The following is a 24,323-nucleotide window of genomic DNA, read 5'->3' as shown; positions in this document are numbered from 1 at the left end:
TGCAACGGCAACCGCAAGGCAGCCACGTCCAGTGCGAGCCGCCCCGGTCCGGCATACAGCCTTGGGTCCGGCAGCTACTGACCCGTCGGCTCCACGCATCCGACTGACCGGCCAAGGTCACCGCTCCGTCCGCCGGGAGGGCGGAGCTTAATGGTCACGTGCCTGTGACGTCACGCCTACGTACGGATAGCCTCTACTCCACTGACGGATTTACGGAGCTGATTTTAACATTACGAGGCAACGAGAAGTACCCTAACAATTGATATTTTGTTAAGAGACCATATTAGCGAAAATTGGCGCTTGAGCTGAAATGTGCTTTGCGAAAATTTGAAGCTAATTGGATAGATATTAAATAAATTATCGCCGAAAAACAGGGTCTCATGGGGTCTGAAATGCATAGTAAATTACAATGTACGTACATTTTGACACATTATTAACTCCATGAACGTAGGGGTTGTTCATAGTTCTAGGACTATCATTGTTCAACGACAGCTTTGAAACAGACGGAGGCACACCCAGAGTATGACATTTGACGCTCTAGGTGATGTCTCCATTAATTATTTGAGCTTCCCTAATAATGTTAAACTAGTTTAAATTATCTGTAGCACCAGATTATCGTTTGTTAGCTCGGTCATTATGTGTTCATAAATCACTAGGAGGGCTCGACAATAATTCAGGTAGACGAATGTTGCTGCTGCGACTGCGGGTCAAATTTACGAGCCCAGCATACCTCACGTCTGGTCCTTATAAGGCAAATGTTGTGCATCATACAAGCAGACTGCAATGAGCGACTCCATAACTAGGTACAGATTGCTGGAAGGCGTGATTTAACCACAAATCGGTACAGTCACGCAAACAGCACGACTGCAGAGTGTTTTATTTGTTAAATGGTCAATATTGACCGGTACCCGACAAACGTCAACACTGCTGTGGCAGTACGTAAATACGTTGAGTCCCGCGAGCTGTCTGTGCTCAACAAATAATGTAAACTGGGGGGGGGGGGGGGCGGGCGCAAACAATCTACGGTTTATACCCTTGTGTACCTGTCCGTGCCCGCATGCAAGAGAGAGCGGCATCATAAAAGTGGAAAACTTAATTGCGTTATCATTATTTTTATCTTTCCCTCATTTTCGAGCATATATGAATAACTAGGAAATAACTCCTCCTCCTCCTCTCTTCTCCTCTGTCGCTCTTTCTCTTTCTCTTTCTCGTTCTCTTTCTTTTTTCCTCTCTCTCTCTCTCTCTCTCTCTCTCTCTCTCTCTCTCTCTCTCTCTCTCTCTCTCTCTCTCTCTCTCTCTCTCTCTCTCTCTCTCTCTCTCTCTCTCTCTCTCTCTCTCTCTCTCTCTCTCTCTCTCTCTCTCTCTCTCTCTCTCTCTCTCTCTCTCTCTCTCTCTCTCTCTCTCTCTCTCTCTCTCTCTCTCTCTCTCTCTCTCTCTCTCTCTCTCTCTCCTTTGGTTCTTGTAGGAGGTGACATAAAAGTAATATAACGTTTTTTTTCAAACGTTTCACGTCAATCTCTACAACGGGAGCATCAGAAATATGCTTTCACAAACAGAAAATGGCGCAACAACGGCTTAGAAGGTTGAAAAAATGTTTTGCTTCAAAACAGTTAAAAGGACCCACCCGCCTTGAAAAGTTAATGAATTAGCGTAAAAGTGATATACCGTAGTTCAGAAAGCGCAAAAATACCTAAATATCAACCTAATTTCACTAAAAATATTCACCGGTTTTTGAGATATTTTAATTTTAATTTCGGCTATTTTGGGCATAGAGATCTTAGATCTCTATGATTTTGGGCTTTGGGGGCCTCCGTTCTTCCTATGACGTCATTTGTAAGCGATAATTTGTTAGGTATCGTAAAAGTGCGAAAGATGTTGCGCGCACGGTAGCATATACAACCGAAGCAACGATTGATTGTCTTTTACCACTCTGTTAGATAAGATTTAAAAATCACTAGACCTGCGTTGACGTCACAGAGTCTAAGAGGCATTCAAATGCATTAGCCCATTAGAACCCGAAACTGCAGACTTTGAAATTACATACACATTACAAAAATGTAATTACATGAAATTACATTTTTGTCATAGTATGTCATGTGTCTTATGACATGATGTGTCATATATCATGTTAAATATCATCGTGGGCACAAAATACACGTTTTCGTTCATCATAGGTGGATTCAGGCACGCTAGGACGGGGAGCAGTGCATTGATGTTTACCCCCCTTTCTCCGGTACCTGGATCCGCCTATTCCAATATTTTCATTGTAAAATGACGTCACATAGTCTACAGGCTCAAACATATGACGGATGGTGCCACTGATCACCAGTAGGTACAAACCTAAGTAAGTCGCTGCCTAGCGGCAAATGTCGGAATAGTCAGAGCTGGACCAAAACTACCTCCGAGAAACTCGTCCTGGAGACGCCTCTGCGCAAGCTAGAAACTAAAAAATATGACACAATGTGCGCAATGAATAGCAAGGAAAAGTCATCAAATTTCGAGCCCCTAGCTTAACCCGCGCACCGACGGGGGGGGCGGATATCCGCCCCCCTGAGGTTTTTCGCCAATAGCGGGAAAACCGTGGCGCGTAGCGCCACGAAATTTGGTATGACTATTTCCTTATCAATTTTACACATGGTGTGCAAGTTTGAACCTCCTACCTTTTAAGGTCAGGTCACCAGGTCACTTTGAATGACCCAACCTCAAGTCACTTTTTTGCAACTTTGTCACCGTGCCAGAGCTACAGTAGATGTCGGAGGCCTTTGAAAGTCGCAGGATGTTATTAGGTCATTAGTAGCTACAATTTCTATATCTCGGAATTTTGATATCGGTGACCTATGGTCAGGTCAATTTCGCGACCTCGCCATTATAAGTCAATGGGGGAAAATCAACTTCCTGTTTTTACCACTAAAACGGGTCGAAATGGCCCCATATACCATACATGACTTCATATACGATCAACCTTCACTACCTTGAGGTCTGTTTTGCTGTTGGGCAGCTGTGAGGTCATGTGACGTCATCAAAGGTCACCAAAGGTTTTTGGCCAATAACCCGCGACCTGGTGGGGGGCTATTTTTTGCCCCCCCCCCCCTCCAGACTTTTCGATATATCTCCAGAACCGCTGCGCCGATCGTCACCAAACTTTCAGTACCCTCCCGGACATCAATTTTACACATTGTGACCAAAAAATTTTCCAAAGGCTATGATAGGTTGGCCGAAAATGACGTCAGAGTGACGTCATGTTCTGCCGTTTTCGACCCAAAAAAGGGTTTCGCGGGAAGAGCTGTCAGGCTTTGCAAATACAGAAAAATGATAAATACATAAAAGCTGTAGATTAGACAGGGCTACAAAATTGCTATCTCGCATTTTTGAAATTTTTGGATTTTGACCCCCAAAAATCAAAAAATAAACTTTTTGGATATAATTATCGAAAAATCCAAAAAGTTTTTTGAATTTCGCAAAAACCGGAATATATGTGATAGTCCTTACCGCCTTCCATCCACATACCAAATTTGAGATTGATACCTCTTTTTTGGCGAAGTTATAGCGAAAAAACTGTTCAAAATTGATGACGTCAAATTTTCAAACTCAATTTTTAGCAATTCTAGACCCCGTAGCGCAAAACAAAGACCACCATTAGACTCCCCGTGACGAGCTGCATCGAATCAATACCCATTTTATGCAAAACTATCAACTTTAAAATTTGACCTTTTTTGGCCTGATCTTGACCTGAACTTGACCTGAACTTCACCAGAAAGTGACCTAAGCCGTACCTGATAGTCTTATAACCAACACCATTGAGTTGGAAATGAAAAATTGGCCATAAAACATGTATCACACAACCTTAGTAAAGTTGGGCTCATGTGACCTGACCTGTGACCTGACCTGGTATTGCCAGTGACCTCTAATAGCAACATATCTACTAGGCAACTGACGTCCTACCGCTGATTCTCGACAAAATGCGTTTTCCTCGGTGTTATAGCGCATTCCCTAGAAGACCCGTGAACGGTGAAACATTTCATCTTTGACCTGACCTGTGACGTCATCGGTGACCCCGAGGTCAATGAAATTTGGTTTCCTTCGACAAATTTGACAGGCCTTTCGAACACCGTTTGAATTTTGTGGATCCGTCCAGTAGTTTCGGAGATACGAGGGGGGCAAAAAATAGCCCCCCCCCCCCCCCCCATCAGGTCGCGTTATAAACAGACCCCACCAGGGCGCGGGATAACTCCGTACAGGAACAAGATACAGACGCGTGGATGGTCTCATTGTGTTCAGCTCGTCAAGACGCATCGAATGATATACATGCACGTGGCCTGAGGTCAACCTTTGACCTTGACCTTTCGAGGTCAACATATATATCATTTGATGCGGATTGACGAGAGGATTACGATGATGCCCTTAGTTTGTTCCTATCTTGACTAATTCGAAAGTTATTCGAGAAAAACTCTCTATATCTAGCGCCGCCATTTTGACTTTTTCGACCCCTGTGACGTCATCTTTGACCTGACCTGAAAATGACCTTCGTAAAAATTGTAGATCTTGACCGTGCGTATCCGATGCCGTTTGCCGCTTGTCGCTATCTTGCTTCGTTCTCGAGATCTCAGGGGGGCGGCCATCCGCCCCCCCCCCCCGTCGGTGCGAAGTTGGCGCAGACCCCCGTCGGTGCGCGGGTTGAGTGGTTTTCCGTCGAGAGGAAAAAACTACAGGTGGGGGGCGAATCTCCCCCCCCCCCACCACCACCACATGTGATAGGGGTAACTGGGATTGACTGCAATACTCTCTTCACTAGTTACGACAGATAACATTCGTACAATTATTTTCATCATCTTTTTAGCGTGTTTTACGCTATGCACTGTCGGTAAATGTCAGATGACATATGTATGTGTCGCAGCGCACACAACAATAAAGCAGCCCATGCTGTATGTGAGCGGCATCCGCCGACAAAGCGTCTGACGGCACTGATCCCCGAGCTCGGCAAAGGGCCCCGTCTGAGGCCCCAATTCGCCTCTCAGTGAGCACATATCCGGGAGGCAACGGGTGGCTTCATTCGCGAATCACATTGTGAGCTCATGCGTTATGTCTGAAGCAATAATAGTCTAAGTGGCTGCCGGCTCGGTGCGCGGAAAAGAGAGGACGGCCCGGCCAGCCGGAAACCTTCCCGAAAATGGCTGAACTCGACTCACATGCTCCGTCTATGATGATGGGCTGTGCCGACATTGCGAAACATGCTAATTCTATTATTACCATTCCACAAGAGATTAAGTTAGGAAAAAACAACTATTTCAGTGCCCCGAAACATTGAACTTATCAATCAATTAATTACCATTGTCTCATATGGAGCGTCAGCAGCCGTCAGCGAGTCGACAGCTCTGGATCCTAGCTCAGTTCATCATTGCACTGCAGGCCGCCGGGGCCATCAAATCGGTAGTCAACGACCCGAGCGGACCCATCAATCGCGGGTCAGCTGTCTGCATCCGGTACCTCCCGATGTTGATAGACCCCCCCCCCCGCGCACCATCCATCCACCTGGCCGACCGACTCGGCGGGGCAGCGGCTCCCCGCACTGGTGCCCCGCACTGGTTCCCCGCGCGGACCGCCCCACTGCTCCACAGCAGCCCCGCGCGGGCCGACGCTGTTCTCCCAGTGTCTCAGAGCTCTCCACACGGCCCCGCCGCTGAACCTGCGGGCTGGCCCGCCGCCGCTGACCCAGCCCGGCCCGGCGCCGCTGTCCCGGCCCGGCGCCGCTGTCCCAGCCCGGCCCGGCCCGCCGCCGCTGTCCCGGCCCTCCGCCGCTGACCCAGCCCGGCCCTCCGCGCAGCGCCCCACTCTGACTCACCTATGACGTTCAGTGTGACGATGTGGCAGATCTTGGGTTCGGTGCTGATCTGACACTCGTAGAGGCCGGCGTCGCGTGTCTGCACGTATTTGATCTGCAGCGTCCACGTCTCCGAGTTGTCCACGTGGAAGCACTGGAAGCGCTCGTCGGCGATGAACGTGTACCGGTCCACGGTGAGGATGTGGGAGTCCCGGTTACGGACCCAGGACACCTGAGGGACGGGGGGCGCGGGTCACACAGACGCCTGCGGGCCGGGCGACGGGTCACACAGACAGCTGCAGGACGGGCGATCTGCACACAGGGGGACAGGACACCTGCAGGCAGGGTGACGGGGCAGAAAAGAGCAGTTAGAGTCTATGCTAAACGGCTGCCGGGTCGACCGGCAATGCATGTACCCAAAATTTAGGCTACACACATTCGTAGTACAAAATATCCATGGGTGTTGATTTTTTTATTCTGATAGCCGAAACGAAAGCATTTATGAGTATATTTCATATTCTTCAATCGTTTCACATTCTTCACTATCCCAAAACTCAGGTTTTACTCTTCGATCATGTTGCATAACATTAAGTACATTGCTCTCGTTTTGCACAGCCTCTCCTCATTCATGCAGCATTACGGTAAGCCCCAATTTCGTCCGTTTGTGTGTGCATGCCATTCGGTCTGTTATTCCGGAGCGTGTCGCCCGTTTTATTCGTTCCCCAGTGGTTATTCCATCACGGCCCAGACACATTTGCCAATGCCACTGCAGCCCCACGGTCGGCCGTTTTATTCGGCGTTGGGACACATTCGGTTTACAGCGCGCGGCCACTGTGCGATGGGTGGATCGCCGCCAGATGGGATGTCGCGAGCTCTGACACAGGGACGCCAAGCTCAGGTGAGCACTGAGCGAGCATCGAGCGGTGGGGAATTGACTCGAGCTGTGGCGGAGGGGGGATGGGAGGGACATTTTCATGTCCGGTCCTCATATTATTCCCGCAGATAGATTAAAACGGCAATGCTATCGTGGTTAGTGTCGCTGTTCTTACCATACCTTATGATGTGTCCTGTTATCAAGGGAAAATTTCAGGCATAGGTCATTCCAGATCAATTCACCAAGCTGAGCCAAGTACCCTCTCATCAATACAAAGTAGACATTGGCGTTGGCTACACAGCCTGATGTTTTGAAGCATTACATGTTTTGTTCAGTCTGTTTCTTTCAACGCATTTTAGTTTCTACCCAACGCATATTTCATCTAAAAAGTATTAAGTCGAAGCTATATGATTTACATATATCCCGCTTCCAAAGCATTGTTCTGTTTAAAAGTACCTAACTTTATAATAGATTATTTGGTGTCAGCGACTGCTCATTTTCTCTCAGAATGGCCTTCTGTAAGGCCCAGGGGTCCGACATTCTCGTAAGAGAGTACCATTCTCCGACTGTCCGGGCCGCTGCACGCTGTCCAATAGTCGTCTATGAGGCTCAATAGTATGCCCATGTCGGCCGTAGCGGGGCTCAGTGCGCCGCCTTATGCGTAGACCAGGCTCAATATCCCGGCTCCGAGGTAATGGACCGCTGTCGATGTCAATGAGGACGGCTGGCAGACGCACAGCGGTCGGTAACGACTCGGCTCTCCAGACCGATTAACGACACACAGCCATAACATTCAGTTCAATTTTCATCCCCTCAATGAGCAACGATTGCTCATTGTTGCCTTTAGTGACGCCCCCAACGAGTAAGATATGCACCGCGGCCAGCGCTAAGCTGTCGAATCAGTGGGCCATCGTGTGACTCATTGTCGTGGGCCGACCAGCAGCCAGATTCCAAACAGAGGCGGTTATATTGTGATGACTGTCCTCAGCGAATGCCAAACGAGGTGCATTGATCCGGGGGCCGGGCGACTGCCCTGGGCGGCGGGAGGGAGCCTGGCGCGGCCTCGTCGCCCGGTGGCCGCCCGAGGACGTACCGACTTGTCGTCCAGCTGCTGGATGATGCACGGCAGGAAGGCGTGGGTGCCCAGCTGGGCCGTCACATTGGTCGGCATCGTCGCGTCGAAGTAGGGGCCCGTGTAGAGCGCGCTACTGGGCAGCCTCTCCCGACGGCACTCGGTCGAGCCGACCCCATCTGCGGACAGAGACGAACGGTGTCAGAGACGGAGGCAGAGACGACAGAGACAACAGCGACTGTCAGAGACTCTCAGAGACGAGCGGTGTCAGAGACGGTGGCAGAGGTGACAGAGTCAGAGACTAACAGATACTCTCAGAGACGGTGACGGATGCTGTCAGAGACGACAAAGACGGCGACAGAGGCGGCAAAGACCGCAGCTGATGGCGATCGGCCAAAGGCAGGCCGGCCGCCGGGCTGGGGAGTGGCCGACGGCAGCCGGTCCGTCTCTGGATGCTGCCGGAAGGAGCGCGAACAACTCGCACTGAGGGCGCGCGCTGGATGGGCTCCGATCAGATTCCGTTTGCTAACAGAGTCGGCTCGGTCCGGGAGAAGTGAGCTGGTGAATGGCCTCCTATCAGAGTCAGTTTCCTAATTCAGAGCCGGCCCTGTGAGCCCTATGTGAGCTGAGAAGTGGGGGCTGGTGAGCGCCCTCCTATCAGACTCCGTCGGGTAGGAGCGCCGGCCGGGTCAGCCGGTACGCTCGGGCTGCAGTGACGGATGCCGCCCGGCTGGGACGCAATCATCTGCTCTGTGCCGGCGGCGCAGTCCGCGCCAGAGCCGGGCGTAATTAGTCAGCTGGGTCAGACCGTCAGCGAGGTGAATTATTCACTTAGCTCCCGCTTCAGAAAAGCCTCGCCGTCTGCGCTCGGCGACGTGACGAAAGGCGGCGCTTTATTTGCCGTCCGGCAGAGCGGTCGGCAAGTGGTGGCAGAGAGCAGGACAGACGGACAGTCGGACAGACGGACAGACATACAGACAGACAGACGAACAGACGGACAGACGGACAGACGGACGGACAGACGGACAGACGGACAGACGGACAGACGGACAGACGGACAGACAGACGGACAGACGGACAGACGGACAGACGAACAGACGGACAGACGGACAGACGGAGACAACTTTCGACATGTTTTATACAAAAAGGCATGAAATCTACTCTCAGCAACCATTGCCTGGTCCTCACCTCCTGATGGAAACTCATAAAAAATATTAAATGACATGCTGAGCAATGAACATTCCAAACAGCTCCAGCAAAACGAGATGTCAAAATAAAGCATGTCAAGATTTCAGACCCGCACGAAAGTTCCCCTGTGCAATATCACTGCAACGTGGTCTTCAAAGCACCGTAATGCTGTTTCCATATCTCTGCTATGTTGCGCCAGTATCGCCGGGTGTCGCCACCCATACTGCCATATTGTGGCCGCGATGGTGTTTTGCGTGTGGCGACGATGGCGTTTTGCGTGTAGCCGCGATGGTGTTTTGCGTGTGGCGACGATGGTGTTTTGCGTGGTAGGATCACGCTCTCACACGGCACGGGGCTGCGCTTTCAAATGCAATACCCACTCCTCACTGTGTTAGGGAACAGCTGATACCCACTGAATGTAATATTTGTGTGTGTGTGTGTGTGTGGGTGTGTGTGTGTGTGTGTGTGTGTGTGTGTATGTAATCTGTGCTGTGATATTCACTCGCCATAACTCGGTTGCGCTTTAGTCGTGACACAAGCGTTGCAAACTGCCAGTTTTTCACCTGCATATACGATACTTGTAAGTTTCGGTATACCTGACACTCTGATACGGTGTGTTTTATGGAATGTTAAGGCTCGAACCCGTCGCCGAGGCCGTGCGGTTCTACCTTTGAGAGCAGGAGATAGGCCGGCCGTAATTCTGATCCCACTCGAACCGTCTCCGATTCGTCTCGTCGGCTGGTCCGTCTCAGGATAGTCTCCAAGAATAGACTTTACATGGGCGGTAGGGAGTGGCCCGTGTCTGGACATCCTCGGACCGTGCCCGACCCGGCCGTTCGGCCGCCGGGCAGGGACGGCACGCGACGCCAAATCAGATCCAGTTAGCAGCGGCCGCGGGGCTAATTAGAGGCCGCCCGGGGACACGCACCGCTCCGTCGCCCGGCGCGGAGGGGTGACACGCACCCTGACCCGCGGACAGTGCAGTCCAGCCGGTATGGCCGCCACTGTCAACGGGACGGAACGCGCATCCACCTCGCCGGGCAGAGCGAAACGTCCCGGTGCCGACTCCCTCGGCCTCCGCACACCGTCCGCCGCGCTGGACGCAGCTGCAGCGGGCCAGCCTGGGTTCTGGGACCAGCGCGCAACACGCACCTCACCCGAAACGGCTACTGGGTGCCAGGGAGATGATCATCGACCACTGACCATCGCGTCGACGGCCCACGGATGGGTTAGGCCCACTGTAAAAAAATCTTACAAGCCCCTTGTAGGAAAACCGCTGGCGCAAAAATGAGCATGCAGCGACGTGTAAAAATCGCCTCATATTTAGCTAGTAAGAGAGTACAAGCTTGTTTCGTTAGTAAATGACAAGCCCACGCCTCATAAACCGAGCACCCCCGTGTCAGCCCCTCGTTTCGTTATTCGGTACCTCGTTTGAAAACGAGGGCAAAACCAGCAGATCGGTACGCCGATTAGGCTTCTTAGCAGGACTCGCCTGGTAACCCAACCAGCTAGCGCCTGCTATTGCTGCCCAGTAGTAATACTAGCTCAATTGCGTCACCCCCCCCCCTCCTTCTCCCCAGCCGCCCCTCCGACTGGTGGACGACCCGGCCAACGACAGCCACGACAGGGTGCCAGCCACGTTACAAAAAACATACACAAAAATAACGTTTATTACTTATTAGCATACGATACAAAATATCTAAATATATACATATTACAATATCATAGCGGAGTGGTGCAAAAGCTGATTCGAGTCGCCACCAATAACATTCACAAAATAATACGGTTGCATGAGACACGATCGGGCACTTCCACGGGCTTTGACGCAACGGCACTTACAACAGGCGAGTGAGCAAGTTGATCCTGCCATGTCAGGTACATTGTGCACTGTGCAGTCCATCAAATATTTGCCATACTTTGCAGATCCAAGCAAGTTTTTTTCTGGGCGAGGCTTACCAACAGAAATATCGCTGGCTTTCGGTATACCTTCATGCCTCAGTCTCCCACAACTTTAAGCAGCTCTGCAAACAGAAAAGAAAATTAACTGCTGATTTTAAAATATCAGTGAGGATGTCTTTATTATCTACATCAACTGACTTTTGTATAAGATAAATCAATGTGAGGCAATATGTGTAGCTTACACATTTGGAAAAAAAGGCTAGACAGCAACTGAAAGAAAGTCCGTCTTCCAACAGTCGGAATTCAAACGAAACAGTGGCCCACAACGGTCAAGGGGTGAATTCTATGACGCAACATGTGTTCAGAATATTACAAAATAAATAAAATGTCCCCCATTGCTACGTAAATATCATACAATATAACGTACCTTCGAAATATCCCAGCCCGAGAACTTCACGACGCACCGTGCCACAACACAACCGCACCAACCGCCGGCAGCCGCAGAACTGAACAATGGCGGCCGGAAATGACGGCCCCGCGCCGGAAGTGAAGGACGCGTTTTAGAAGCAGTCTCAGACTCGTCGCTGCTCACCGTAGCAGGGATTTATGAGGCACTACCGAATCAAAGTCGTTTCGCCTCATTCGGCAACACGAAAACCCTACCAGGACTAGTCCGATGATGAGTTTCCGACTAGGTGGCGTGTGCGCAGGATTATATTTAAAGCACGTGCAGGGCGGTGCCTCATTAGCCGACATAATAATAATATGACACGATAATGAAACACGCATGTAACTAGCATGCAACAAGCTTCTGGCGGATTTAATTATGAGACTATGCGTAGTTTTCCGACACAGCGCGAAATCTGTTGATAAGCAGGAAGGGGTGTTAGGGAAGCATTTAAGTTATTAGGTTACCGTTTGTAACCAATTGTTTCACGAGGGCACTCTTTAACTAACAACTCTCAGGCTGATAATGTCCCTATATATAACAGCAAGGTACAATGGACGACCGTGTAACCCACTCCTTGTCATAGAATTGGCTCGTGACATTTTTTTACAGTGCCGGGTCCGCGAGGTGCCGTGTGGGTGAGGGCCCGGGTGGGTGAGGGCCCTTCCGGCCGCTTGGAGGCCGGGCGGAAGTGCATGGTAGGGTCAGACCAGGGATAGGCCAGGCGGCCGAAAGAGCCGTGTGGGGGTCAGACCAGACTCAGAGATAGGCCGGGGGGCGGGAGTGGGCTGTGGCGGGGGTGGGCAGACGAGCTGATTGGCTGCCCCAACTTTCCCCGACTTCTTTTGCAGTCGGGCGTTGAGCGGCTCTTCGGTATTGGTGGCGATCCCGTGCCAACTTTTGTCATAATATGAGCGGCTACTGCGCCCGGCCAGATCGCGCGGAGAGCAGAGCACTGTCGCAGTCCGGACCTGCAGAGAACATGAACCTGCCTCAGTCCGGACCCCCGGAGGAAATGACCCTGTCCCAGTTCTGACCAGGACCCTACCTCAGTCCTGATTCATAAAAAACAGAGTCCCTCAGTCCTGTCTGAGTTCAGTTGGGGAAACTACGAGGAGCCAAACAAAAATTGGATTAGCCAATCAGCGGCTGGAGTGGGCGGGGCGATGACCATCTATGGTCATAAAATCAGACAACTTCATCTTTTCAATGAAATTTAGCATTTAACCCTCGCCGGACCTATTGGTTTTCTACATACGCGCCGGCCGAGGGGGGGGGGGGCGGGTACGACCCCCCCTCGCCGTTTCGCCCCTGGTGGAGCTAGCGCGTCGCAGAAAAAACGAGCGTGTGCGCCGTTACGAGACGCAGAGATTGGTACCCGATTTTAAGGTCCCAGGTCAACCGGTGACCTCTGAGGTCAGGTCAAGTGCCCCAAGGTACGGTTCAGTTTTTGGTAAATAACTTCGCAAAAAACGGCCGCAGAGCGCCGATTTTGGCAGCATCGTGTTCGTCTCGCTCAGGCGCGTCGAATGATATACTTTTTGTCTGGGTCAGGTCAATTTGGGGTGTTGACCTCAGGTCAAGGTCAGGTCAGCACCCCCAGGTCACGAAGTTGGTCGAAAGAGGTCATGTCGCATATCATTCGATTCGGCAGGTCTTCCTGAGTCCATTGGTGGCTTTCCCGACTCGCTAGCTCAATTTGATCAAGAGTTATTGACGAAAAACTAATATGGCCTTGATGACGTCATAAATGACGTCACGCAAGGTCAACATTGCAAAAGTGACGCATCTAACCTTGCAAGGAGTGCATCAAATCACGATTCTGTGTGCTTGAGATAGTTGGAGATCGTTCCCGGCGCCAGAATAGCAGTTTGAATTTTTCCCCATTGACTTATAATGGTGAGGTCACGAAAATGACCTGACCTCATATGACCTTTAGGAAAAATCCGAGATATACAAGTTGTGGGACTCATAATGGATACTAGATCCTGCAAGTTTCATTTCCCTGTGACATCTCCTCTGGCAGTGAGGGCGTTGCGAAGTTGCGACATCTGAAGACCGTGCAGAGGTTCACTTATGACGTCATAGGTCAGTGACCTGACCTGACCCAAAAATGCGGTTGGTGTCAAAAGATCCGGCTTGGATCAAAGGTCAGGTATGCCAAGTTTCAGCTCTCTATCGCCAGCGTGTTCGGAGCTATCGCGAAAAAACCCTATATGGGGGGGCGGCACCCGCCCCCCCCCCCTCGGCCGGCGAGGGTTAAATGAAAAAATACCTAAGGCATAAGAATGTTTTTTAACCACACAAGGCCTACACTCACCCGGTGCATAATTAACATTTAACTGGCGGCTCTAAATCGCAGAGTTACAACGCAAGGTCAAACCGTGATTGGCAAATATGGCGGATTGAAACAGACGCGCCAAAAAATGTAAGCAGTACCGTGGTTTAAAAATGTCATTATTTTTATTATTTTGTTTATGGTCTTTCTAATTGTAGTTAAGTTATTGTTTAAGAATTAAATATTTTTTGTTTATTGTAATCAAATTAAATCTTTTAACAATTTCGTTAGGCGGCACGGGCGGACATCGATAGCAGCGCCTCTATCGGTCACTAGGGAAAGCTGGGCTGTAGGCGACGAAATACCGGCTAAGTTGTCACACGTTGAATAGGTTTAAAGGCATCCGTCTTGTGAAAAAGTTGAACTTTTGCCTTCAATATTTCTACAGGCAATTTTAGAAGTGTCTTCACATAGATTACAAAACCGTTTAGATTATTGTATTCACTCCAAGCCTTCCCTATTGTTCTTGACGATGATGCGGGAACTATTTCTAAGTAGTGTTTCTAGCTTAGTAAAAGAACATATTGTGCAAACCGTGCAAACGATGAAAAAAGCATAAATGGAAGATTTTAATTGCAATTTTCTCTAGCAATTAATGGTAAATTCTCTACAGAGGCCTCTTGCACCAAACTACCTAGCTAGGTAAAATCGAAAAACCGGTTTCAGAATAAGCTAATCTAACGGTAGTAAATTTGTTTGCAATAGCCGAACACATAATCCTTGACATGTGCTTGCTAAATTTTGCACGCAAATTGTTACGTTTGAGACTTAGACTGGGTATGCGATGCAAAATAACTTAAGCATTGGTGCAAGAGGATTTTGGTGCAAGAGGCCTCAGATCAAGGAAAAGGTGCATGCTAACTGATACATTAAAGTTCTTGGGGCCAGTTGTTTCTTCTTTTCTTACGTCGCCCCAATGGCCGCGAATACACTTATGATAACGCCTATCGTTCTTTCATAAAACCAATCCATTTATTGAATGGCCAGCTGATTGTGACGCCCAGAACCTGCAGAAAAGCCGTTTTCCTATCGACATTTTCGAGTCAATTCGCCGAATTTAATCAAATCACACTAATTCCTAGTGAAAAATGGAAGCCTTTTCTCTCCAATAAGTGGACGCGATACCGCAAGTACCAGCTTGTTATACCGTTGTTCACCCTTAGTAGCGGGGCCTGCATTTATGCCCATATATGGTCATCAAAAGTCCATTTATTGACCAATCCATTTTTTGACATTCGCCTCGTAGTTTGCCCAACTGAGTTGAGGATAAAGAACACTGCAGTTCAGTCCTGCCTATGTAGTTCAGGCCTCGCCCCAGACCGTCCCTTGCTGCTGGCCTCTCGTGAACGGGCGTGCCGTAAAAGCAGGGAGTCGCAGCCCTGTATAAACCCGCCGCGGTATGACAAATGGCGCGGGAAGTAGCCACCTCACTGCAAGCCAATCGACCAATCTACCCTCACGAACAGGAAGAAATTTTCGGAAAGGGAAAATCATGTGCTTAGTTGTTGACAGCCAAAACTCCGTAGATCACGAATAAAACACTTTACCTGGTTGTCCAGAAGGCATGGTCTCAAAGACAGGATGTGCTTCTGAAGACATTGTTTCTGGCATTGAAAATGCGATGGATAACCGTTTGATTATAGGATCACAAAGCATTATCCACTCAACTGCAATACAGGCTTTGTTGTGATCGATGACCCTGAATGAAGAAGTGAGATCCGTTTTTTTTTTTCACTGACCCAAGAGAAAAGAAAATCATTTTGAAATATCTGAAGGAAAACAAAGACATCAATAGAAACGTTTTGGATGTCTGTTTATGATGCTCAACATCGAGTTTAATGAGTTGTCAGGCAGTAGGCACCACAAAAAGAACTATGGAGAAGCGGAGTTCTATAGCCTTGGGAGAAGCATGCCTGAAGAGAAGATGAAACAACAAATATTTTGGCCAAATTTAAGAGGGAAAACCAGTTAAAACCTGCCCGTTCTTACACCAATTTCATCTCGCTGTGATTGTCTACAATTTGCCATTGAAGAGCGCCGGTGCTTTCCCGTGGCACGGTGCGAGTGCCAGCCACTCGGCATCGATTTACCGGGCAATTACTCAGCCGCCTTGGGCGCTAATGGTGGCGCACATCGCATTGATTATCGCCGCAAACCAGGTACGCCACCGCCAGCGTCACCGCCACCATGCACCGCCACGGCCGCCACCGGCACTGTCCACCGCCACTGTCCACCACCACCGCCAGCATCCACCGCCACCGTCCACCGTCCACCGTCCACCGGCCCTGTCCACCGCCACCGTCACCGTCCACCGTCACCGTCACTGTCACATTGAATCTGGCCGCATCAGCTGGGGCATTCCACGTCAAATCAAACACCGAAATCCGTCATCCCCTTCGATTTTTCTGAAAATTTGTAGGCAGACTGGGCATGGTTCAAAACTGAGTTACGTATAATATTTTCGCAATTTGATAACGTATTGCTGAGATATAGGTCATCGAATATAGCCAAAAATGCCACACACAAATTTTTTAAATGTCTATAACTCCGGTTCCTTTTCTGGTATCAAAATGATATTAACAGCGTCTTGTAGGCAATTGATAAGGCTTTGATTTTTAATTATAAAATTAACCCTCGCATGTGTGCGGCGTTTGCCAGCTTCTAATGTGTAGGGGGGGGGTCGGTTGGACCCCCCCCTTGCCGTTTGGCCCCTGATCGAGCTAGAGCTTCGCGGAAAAAACGAGCGTGTTGCCCGTGACGAGAGGAAGCCGATGATACCCAATTTTAAGGTCCTAGGTCATTGGTTGACCTTCCAGGTCAGGTCAATGACCCAAAGTCGGGAAAATCGGGACCTGTTAGAAAGTCGTAAAGTGTGGCTGCTAAGGGGTTTTTCGGGGTGCTGATCACGAATATCGTGTTAGTTTTGATCACAGATGATGTCTTGAAGCATTTAGACCAGGTCGGGTCAGGTCAGGTCAGGTCAACCAGTAGGCGTCGTGACGGGTATTCGTAGTACGTGTCAACCGCCTCTGACAGCTTCGTAACATGTTACGAAGTCACCAAAACTACTTCGTAAATGTTCAAATGGTTGCTAAATTCGAATTCAGCTACAAAAACTAGCCTAGAAACATGTAAAACTCGAAAAAGTGACCCGAGGTCACCCGAGGTCACCAAAGGTCAATGACCTGACCTGACCTTCAGGTGACCTTGACACACACGGGAGTAACATCAAATCACATGTTTGAACGTTTGAAACCACGAAAAGCTTGCAAACACGCGGCTAGTGCGAGCCGACATACGCGAAATCGCGATTCCGGCCAAACATGGTCTCGGAAAAGAGGTCACAGGTCAAAGGTCATTTGGGTCAGGGTCATGAAATTTTCAGGGTAGGTGTAAAATTGATCAATGCGAGGGTACTGAAAGTTTCGTCGCGATCGGCCGCTTTTTACGCGAGTTATTCGCGAAAAACCATGGGGGGGGGGGTCCATCCGACCCCCCCCCCCCTACACATGCGAGGGTTAAATTGAAGTGACCTTGAAATGCATTTGACCTTGAATTAAAACAGAAAAAAATTAAATAGCAAAAAACACGTCAACTTCGATTTGGGTAATTTTTACATATTATGTCCGTCACAATGTTCCTAACCATCTGTGAAAAAATTGGAGTGGGCCATTCATAACTTTCGCGGCAAACCCCGTTTTCATGCATCAACATCACGCAACCGCGCGTGACCTTGAAAGACAGAGTCAAGACATGCTTGCTTGTGTACACTTTCTGAAATGAATGATTGCTGATTAGTGATATCCCAAACTCTGCGAGAATGGAAATGCATAGTCATCGTAGTCAAGCGTTCAAGTTCCATAGTAAAAGTGTCTCAGGCAAACGGTATTTTGCGATGAATTTTGAGCCGTGTGGAAATGCATCATGAAGTAAATTCAACGAAAACATTATCATGCAACGATATCTTCACGTCTTTTTATCTTCACTATACGAAAGAACATACATTTTTGAGTATGCATGGGGAATTTCTAGTTAATCCAATAAAAAATATGGCAGTTAGAGGCCTGCTAAGAGTAACATGTCGCCGGCTGAGGCGGGATCGGCCGACGCGGGAAACGCAACAATCACAATTTTGTGTTTACACGTTCATATTTCAATTGTTTACCAACTGATTTTCAAAATTCTTTCACCATAAGATTGCCTGTACATTTCTTAGTCTTCTCACAAAATTTGACGCGAATCGAACGTAATCAGCGGTAAGGAGCGCGATGTAAAGACGGAATAGTTCCGTTCCGTCCCGGCACAGTCTACAATTCAGGCGGCGCGTAGCGCCGGTCGGCGCCGGCTGCCGAGTCGCCGCGTCGCCGCGGCGACAGGATTGTTCACTTTACACCGCTATTACTAGAACAGTTGTGAACCGATTTTCTTATTGCTTGCACGATGAGATGTGCAATTCAATTCTGGACAAGTAGCCATAATTAATTTTGCATTAATATTATGAGATATTGGCGAAAAACAGGAGGGGTGGGGCGAAATTCGCTCTTCCCCCTCCACTGCGCGTGCTAACATACGTTTGCATATGTGCCATTTTCTTCAAAACTTATGAATGGCCCACTCTAATTTTTTCACAGGTTGTTAAGAAGATGGTAGGCAATAAAATGTATGAAAATGAGCCAAATCGAAGTTGACGTGTTTTTTGCTATTTTAATTTTTGTGCTTAAGAACAGAGTTAAGCAAATTTCAAGGTCATATATTTAAGCAGATGCAAATATAAACAAATGGTTAAGAAATTACCTAAACAGTAAGGTTCATTTCATTCAAATCAAACAAGTACAACCAAAGTTATGATCGTTCAAAAATATAAAGGTGCAACATTTTGTAAAAATTTGATGCCCTATATTTAGAAGACCTGTGGTCAGAATGTGCAAAAAACATCGATGTAATGTCCGGGGCGACACAGGAACTCGCTCACAAATTTATAATGAAATCGCTGATGGTAAGGTGCAAAACAGCCGATTTTTGTTCGATTTGACGTGGAATGCCCCAGCTATAAGCGAGGGAGGGACAGAAGCGCATGGCAGATACGTAGATACTGGATTTTCAGGCACATTTTTACCTAGACACCCTTTGATCCCATGGCTACAAGCAACATGGTAACTTCCGTTAAACACAAGTTACAAGTTTTTTGGGGGGAGGGGGAGGGGGCGTTGACTATGCGGGATGGCCAGCTCAGAACTGCCATTGAACAGTTAGTCCCTATCAATTCCCTTTCATTTTCCGTTTTCTAGTCTGAAAAAAGCGCGTGCCTCAGAAGCACGCATTTAAGTTTGGAGCTCACTTCCTCTGCCCAATGCCCCTGTAACTGACGGACTGTTTCCTGTTCTGACACGTCAGCTCAGCACTTGACCGGACCTTCATGTATGTACCGGCCGCTAGTCATTTGTGATAGCCTCCTTCGGAAGCATAAACGCGAGCAGCGGACATTCGGACAGCTCGCCGCCTGAATGCGTCTTCAGACAGTAAGGGCGCAGGGACCCCAACAGACGGCGGCTGCGCGGCCGGTGGGGAACACATCGGTGCGTCCTGTGGCTGAGCTACAGATCCGGTCGTAGGGGTCAACACAAGTGGCTAACGCTGCTGCATTCTGCAACGCTGTGCAACGCTGTGCTCGCTACCCAATACCCATGCCTACATAGCGCCTAATGATCAGCCCATGGAAGTCCATTGGTACTACGAGGTGCCGCTCTCATTCAGTCTCGCTGCCTCCGGCCCCTCGCCGGGCCCCGGCCGTCTCTCAGGGCCGGTGGGAGGGTGAGGGGGAGCGGAAGGAGCGCGTCAGCGCCACTACGCCTCGTCTCCGGATGTCAAGGCGATTAGCATCTCCTCAGTGCGACGGCAGACAGGGCCGCGCCGCCGCTCCGGTACTAATGGCGACCTCCGGGGCCGCCGGCGCGGCGGGGCGGGGCGGGCCGCCGCGGGACGGACGGCGCCATTACCAGCCGACATCGGTCACCGTGCCTGAACTGTCCCACAGACCAGTGGCAGTGTGAGCCCTCACCGCGCCTGAACTGTCCCACAGACCAGTGACAGTGTGAGCCCTCACCGCGCCAGTGGCAGCCCGCCGCCCGCCCATTCAGGACCGCGGCACACGGAGAGCTGGGACGGACGGGTATGGACGCATTTACAGCTGCTGGGACCACCGGCCTCCCTGGGCGGATACAGGGCCGTGGGGCCACCGATACAGTCCCCCGTCAGTCCGCGGCGCGGGGCCAACGATCAGTCCGCTGGGCAGTCCGCGGCGCGGGGCCGCCGCCGACCGATCAGTCTGCCGGTGAGTGTCGCCAGCTAGTGCCGCATATAACTGGATCAGGCCGCGCCGCCTACCGTGTACACTGTACTCAGTGAAGCCGCGCTGACGAGCTGAGCCGACAATCAGTGGCGGCGGCGGCCGGCACACTGGACACTGTAGAGGGTCGGTCGCCGGTCCACAGCACGGAGAGGTCGGTCGCCGGTCCACAGCACGGAGAGGTCGGTCACAGCACGGAGAGGTCGGTCCACAGCCCGGAGAGGTCGGTCGCCGGTCCACAGCACGGAGAGGTCGGTCCACAGCACGGAGAGGTCGGTCCACAGCACGGAGAGGTCGGTCACAGCACGGAGAGGTCGGTCCACAGCCCGGAGAGGTCGGTCGCCGGTCCACAGCACGGAGAGGTCGGTCCACAGCACGGAGAGGTCGGTCCTCAGCACGGAGAGGTCGGTCCACAGCACGCAGAGGTCGGTCCACAGCACGCAGAGGTCGTTCGGCGGTCCACAGCACGGAGAGGTCGGTCCACAGCACGGCCGAGAGGTCGGTCGCCGGTCCACAGCACGGAGAGGTCGGTCCCCAGCACGGAGAGGTCGGTCCACAGCCCGGAGAGGTCGGTCGCCGGTCCACAGCACGGAGAGGTCGGTCGCCGGTCCACAGCCCGGAGAGGGTCGGTCGCCAGTGCGGCGGCAGAGACGGCGGCACTGCACCCCACGGAGCTCGGTGGTGGTGCAGATTGGTCTCCGCGAGCCGCCGCTCGCACTGATTAGTGACAAGATCGCTTCCCGAGCGGCAGCCGTGCTGACGTCTGCCGGGGCATGCCGCGCTCTGGGATCAGTGACAGGGCAGTGTCTCCTGTGGCAGTATTAACCTCTTCAAAGGGCCGGCGGCGGAGACCGCTGCCCGGCTGCCGCCTGTGGCCGCACCCCAGTCCAGGCCGGAAACTGCACACGGCGTGTCCCCCAGACCGGTCGACGTTCGAACGGCATAATTGATTCGCCATTTGTTCGTGGTCTTTGGTGAAAGGCCACTAAAAGGGCGGCGAACGCCACCAACAGAGCGTATAACTCGGCCATTGAGTGTGCCACCAATACGGAAGCAAACAAAGGAGTTGAAAAGACTTCGACGAAATCTGTACAAGCACCGAACCTTATGCTGATATTTGAAGTTCTTCATTGCTGCGCAGGGCGCTGTCGCATGACGTCAAAAAGATCCAATGCAACGCCAAGTGCATTAGGCGTAACATTGCACGCCAATGAGCTATTTTTGCGCCATAGCCTTTGATACCTTATTCATAATTATGTCAGCTTTTATTATGTAATTTTCATTATATATCTTAATTGTGTATTAGCTTTAATTATGTAAGCAAAAATGTAGGTCCGTATAGTTATGTCCCATCGTCACTGGCAAGGTAAAACGTTTATCTAAAACTGAAAATAAATAACGTTTCTTTGCTTCCTGGTTTACTGTTAAGCGCAATATCAGTGGACATGGCGATCTAATTACAATTAATATCAAATGAAACTGGAAATAGCGATAAATGAAGTTTTGGTTAATATCCTGGGCATTTCCTTGCGCGCGAGAAGCCAGCTTCAGAGGAACAATATCCGGCTGAGTGCGGCACGCGCTCGTCGAGCGCCGTCGGCACAAAGGGAGCTGGCTCGTCTGAGCAGAGGCCGTGCCGCCGGCAGACGTATTCCACTAATCCCGCCGAGACGAGACGCCCGATGGCCTATCGACCGCATCGGTCCCCGTAAAATGGCCGCACCAGATGGCGAAACGACACCGCCTGACCTCTGTAGAACAACGTACTGCAAGGTAGGTACAGTCCACCGCTAAAGTCATGTGAGGTGTCAGTAGTGGTTAAGCTTTGCATCTGTATCTGAGGAACTATTCGCCAGACTACCATGAAACTCGGAATATTGCTTACAAGTACCATCATCATTGCAGCTGAGCTCTTTTTGTTGTCTTCCTCTGCATCACTCCGCATTTAAAAATCGCCAGTCAAAGCCATCTGTTGAGATTGGCAGAACCTCACATTACTTGTATTTAGCTGTGGGCTGTATTTACTTTTAAAACTGAGACAACATTGGTGGTCTTTGGAAGATAATTGGATTGTTTTACTTCTCTTCGGCTCAATAGGTATAAGGCTCCTCTGATTTGAATGCCGAAACGTTGGGTAAGTCCCTACATTGCCCGGCATTGTTGCTGTAGCACATTCACATTCTCGTGCGGCGGTTACCGTGCCCCTCCACAGTCGTAACCTCTGCCGGAGAGGGGCGTTCACAGCTCACAGTCCAGCGTCCACAGGGCACACTCACCGTGGTCCGCCGCCCCGAGGATCTGTGGTCAGCCAGGGACAGTGGATACCACGGCATGCTCTCACAGTCATGTCGGACCCCGATGGCTGGACGTGTGGCCGGCACCCGGCTGTCACCACCGTCAGAGCCCATAGGTGGCTGTGGGGGGCTGTGGCTGACTGCTGCAGACGCCGAGCTGTGGGTGGCTGGCTGTGGTGGCTATGTGTGGCTGTGTGTGGCTGTGGCTGGCTGTAGCTGGCTGTGACTGGCTGCGGTTGGCTGCCGGAGCCGTCAGAGCTGTGGTGGCTGCCGTCCCGGCAGTCGGGCTGCAGCAGTCGCCCACGACAATCAATACACAGCTCCAATCGGGGCACGGCGCGGCCGCCATAGGCAAACGACTTAACTCGATTTATTAATTGCATTGACATATCAATTTGTGTAATCGGGTTGGTTTGTTTCGGCGCTGGGCCTCTGTCAATGCGGTCGGCTGTGGGTACGCGGTGGAGGCCCGCGGACAATCGGCATTGGCACTGCAGCCCTCCACTGCTGCGGCCGCCCGCGGGGCCGTGCGCGGGGGTCGTCAGGTCATCCCTCGGGTCAATGCCGTCCGTGGGGATCGTCAGGTCAGCGCCTCAGGCGGCCGTCAGGTCAGCGCTTCGGGTCACTGCCGTCCGCGGGGGTCGTCAGGTCAGCGCCTCGGGTCAGCGCCGGCAGTGGCGGCCGCCAGGTCAGCGCCTCGGGTCACTGCCGGCAGTGGGGGTCGTCAGGTCAGCGCCTCGGGTCACCGCCGGCAGTGGCGTCCGCCAGGTCAGCGCATCGGGTCACTGCCGTCCGTGGGGGTCGTCAGGTCAGCGCCTCGGGTCACTGCCGGCAGTGGTGTCGGCTCTCCGTTCCCCGGTGAAAAGGTCGCAGGCCGGCCTGTATCCAGTCGGAGTGTCGGGAAGCGGGCGGTGTTTTACGAAACAGGGGCGGTCGTTGGCATCGACCTGCAGCGATCGCGAGACGCGACTTCCCACCGTGGGCGACACCGTCCGCCTGCGCTGCTGGTGACACGAGAGCGCGCGAGAGAGAGAGAGAGAGAGAGAGAGAGAGAGAGAGAGAGAGAGAGAGAGAGAGAGAGAGAGAGAGAGAGGGAGAGGGAGAGAGAGAGAGATGGTGAGAGAGAGAGAGTGGGGAAAGAGGGAGGGAAAAAGAGGGGAAGAGGGGAGGAGGGAGGAGGAAAGATGGAGAACGAAGAGAGGGAAAGAGAGCTCGAGGAGACGCAGGACGGACATATTTTCGTTATTGGAGAGTGACGCTCGGGCATTCGGCTGAATTGATTTCCCACTCAGTGTGTCGTCTAACTATGACAGGCTTATCCTCTTATTCTCGTCTATGTATATTGACAACAGCTCTCTCCAATCCACCTAATGACTTTTTGAATTTGCTCTGACCGCCCAGATCATAAATGTAAACTGAGCATTCCAGAAAAAAAAACATTTATCAAACCCTTTTAACCATCATTCAAGCATTGAAGGAATCAGTCGGAAATGCTGTTGAATGCTTTGAAAAGATTTCAAAGAACCAGGCGGCTTTGTATATTAGCGCCATAAAAGCAAATGCACACTACCATAAACCATATAAACTGCAAAACGCATCTCGAACGGACTCTGGAACCGTTAGGAAGCGGGCCACATCTTTCCGCCGAAGACGCAGTCGCCGGCGCTTTATGTCGATGTAGATTGCTGATGTCTCGGAGACCCAGTAGCCGGCGCGATAAGGGATTTATGCGGGTCGCTCTGCGGGACAGCCATGGCGCTGCTGGGCTCGTAACGCCCCTATCGGTCGGCCGAGCGGGCGGCCCACACAATGACCGCCGCTCATTGTCGCCCCCCCCCCCCCCCGCTGCCGCCCCCGCCGCCGCCCCCGCCAGAGGGCCGGCCGGCAGAGCCAGAAGCCCTCTCACGGTCAGCACAAAATCAGACGTGCATGTATACCTACTAGATAATGAGAGGTGCAATACAGTGTAAGCATGCCGATTTCCACATAAGCTTATTTTGTCACAACACATATTCCTAAAACGAGCGACGGAATTGTTTTCTGTGC

At 51.1% G+C, this 24,323-nt stretch overlaps 1 protein-coding gene across 1 annotated transcript in view; it reads right to left on the bottom strand.

Moving 5' to 3' along the window:
• LOC122377470 (lachesin-like) overlaps nucleotides 1-24,323 on the bottom strand; it is a 78,248-nt gene that overhangs the window by 15,514 nt on the left and 38,411 nt on the right. Inside the window, exons 2-3 of the mRNA XM_043357527.1 lie at nucleotides 7,786-7,943; nucleotides 5,840-6,050 (exon numbers count right to left, since the gene is read on the bottom strand). Of these exons, the coding sequence (XP_043213462.1) occupies nucleotides 5,840-6,050; nucleotides 7,786-7,943 (369 nt within the window). The remainder of the gene's footprint in view (nucleotides 1-5,839; nucleotides 6,051-7,785; nucleotides 7,944-24,323) is intronic.

The sequence above is a fragment of the Amphibalanus amphitrite genome, unplaced genomic scaffold (genome assembly GCF_019059575.1).
Source record: "Amphibalanus amphitrite isolate SeventyFive unplaced genomic scaffold, NRLGWU_Aamphi_draft 000006F_arrow, whole genome shotgun sequence".
Taxonomy (NCBI): domain Eukaryota; kingdom Metazoa; phylum Arthropoda; class Thecostraca; order Balanomorpha; family Balanidae; genus Amphibalanus; species Amphibalanus amphitrite.
Note: the sequence above shows the minus strand (reverse complement) of the source record. Positions and strands in the feature narration are given on the sequence as shown.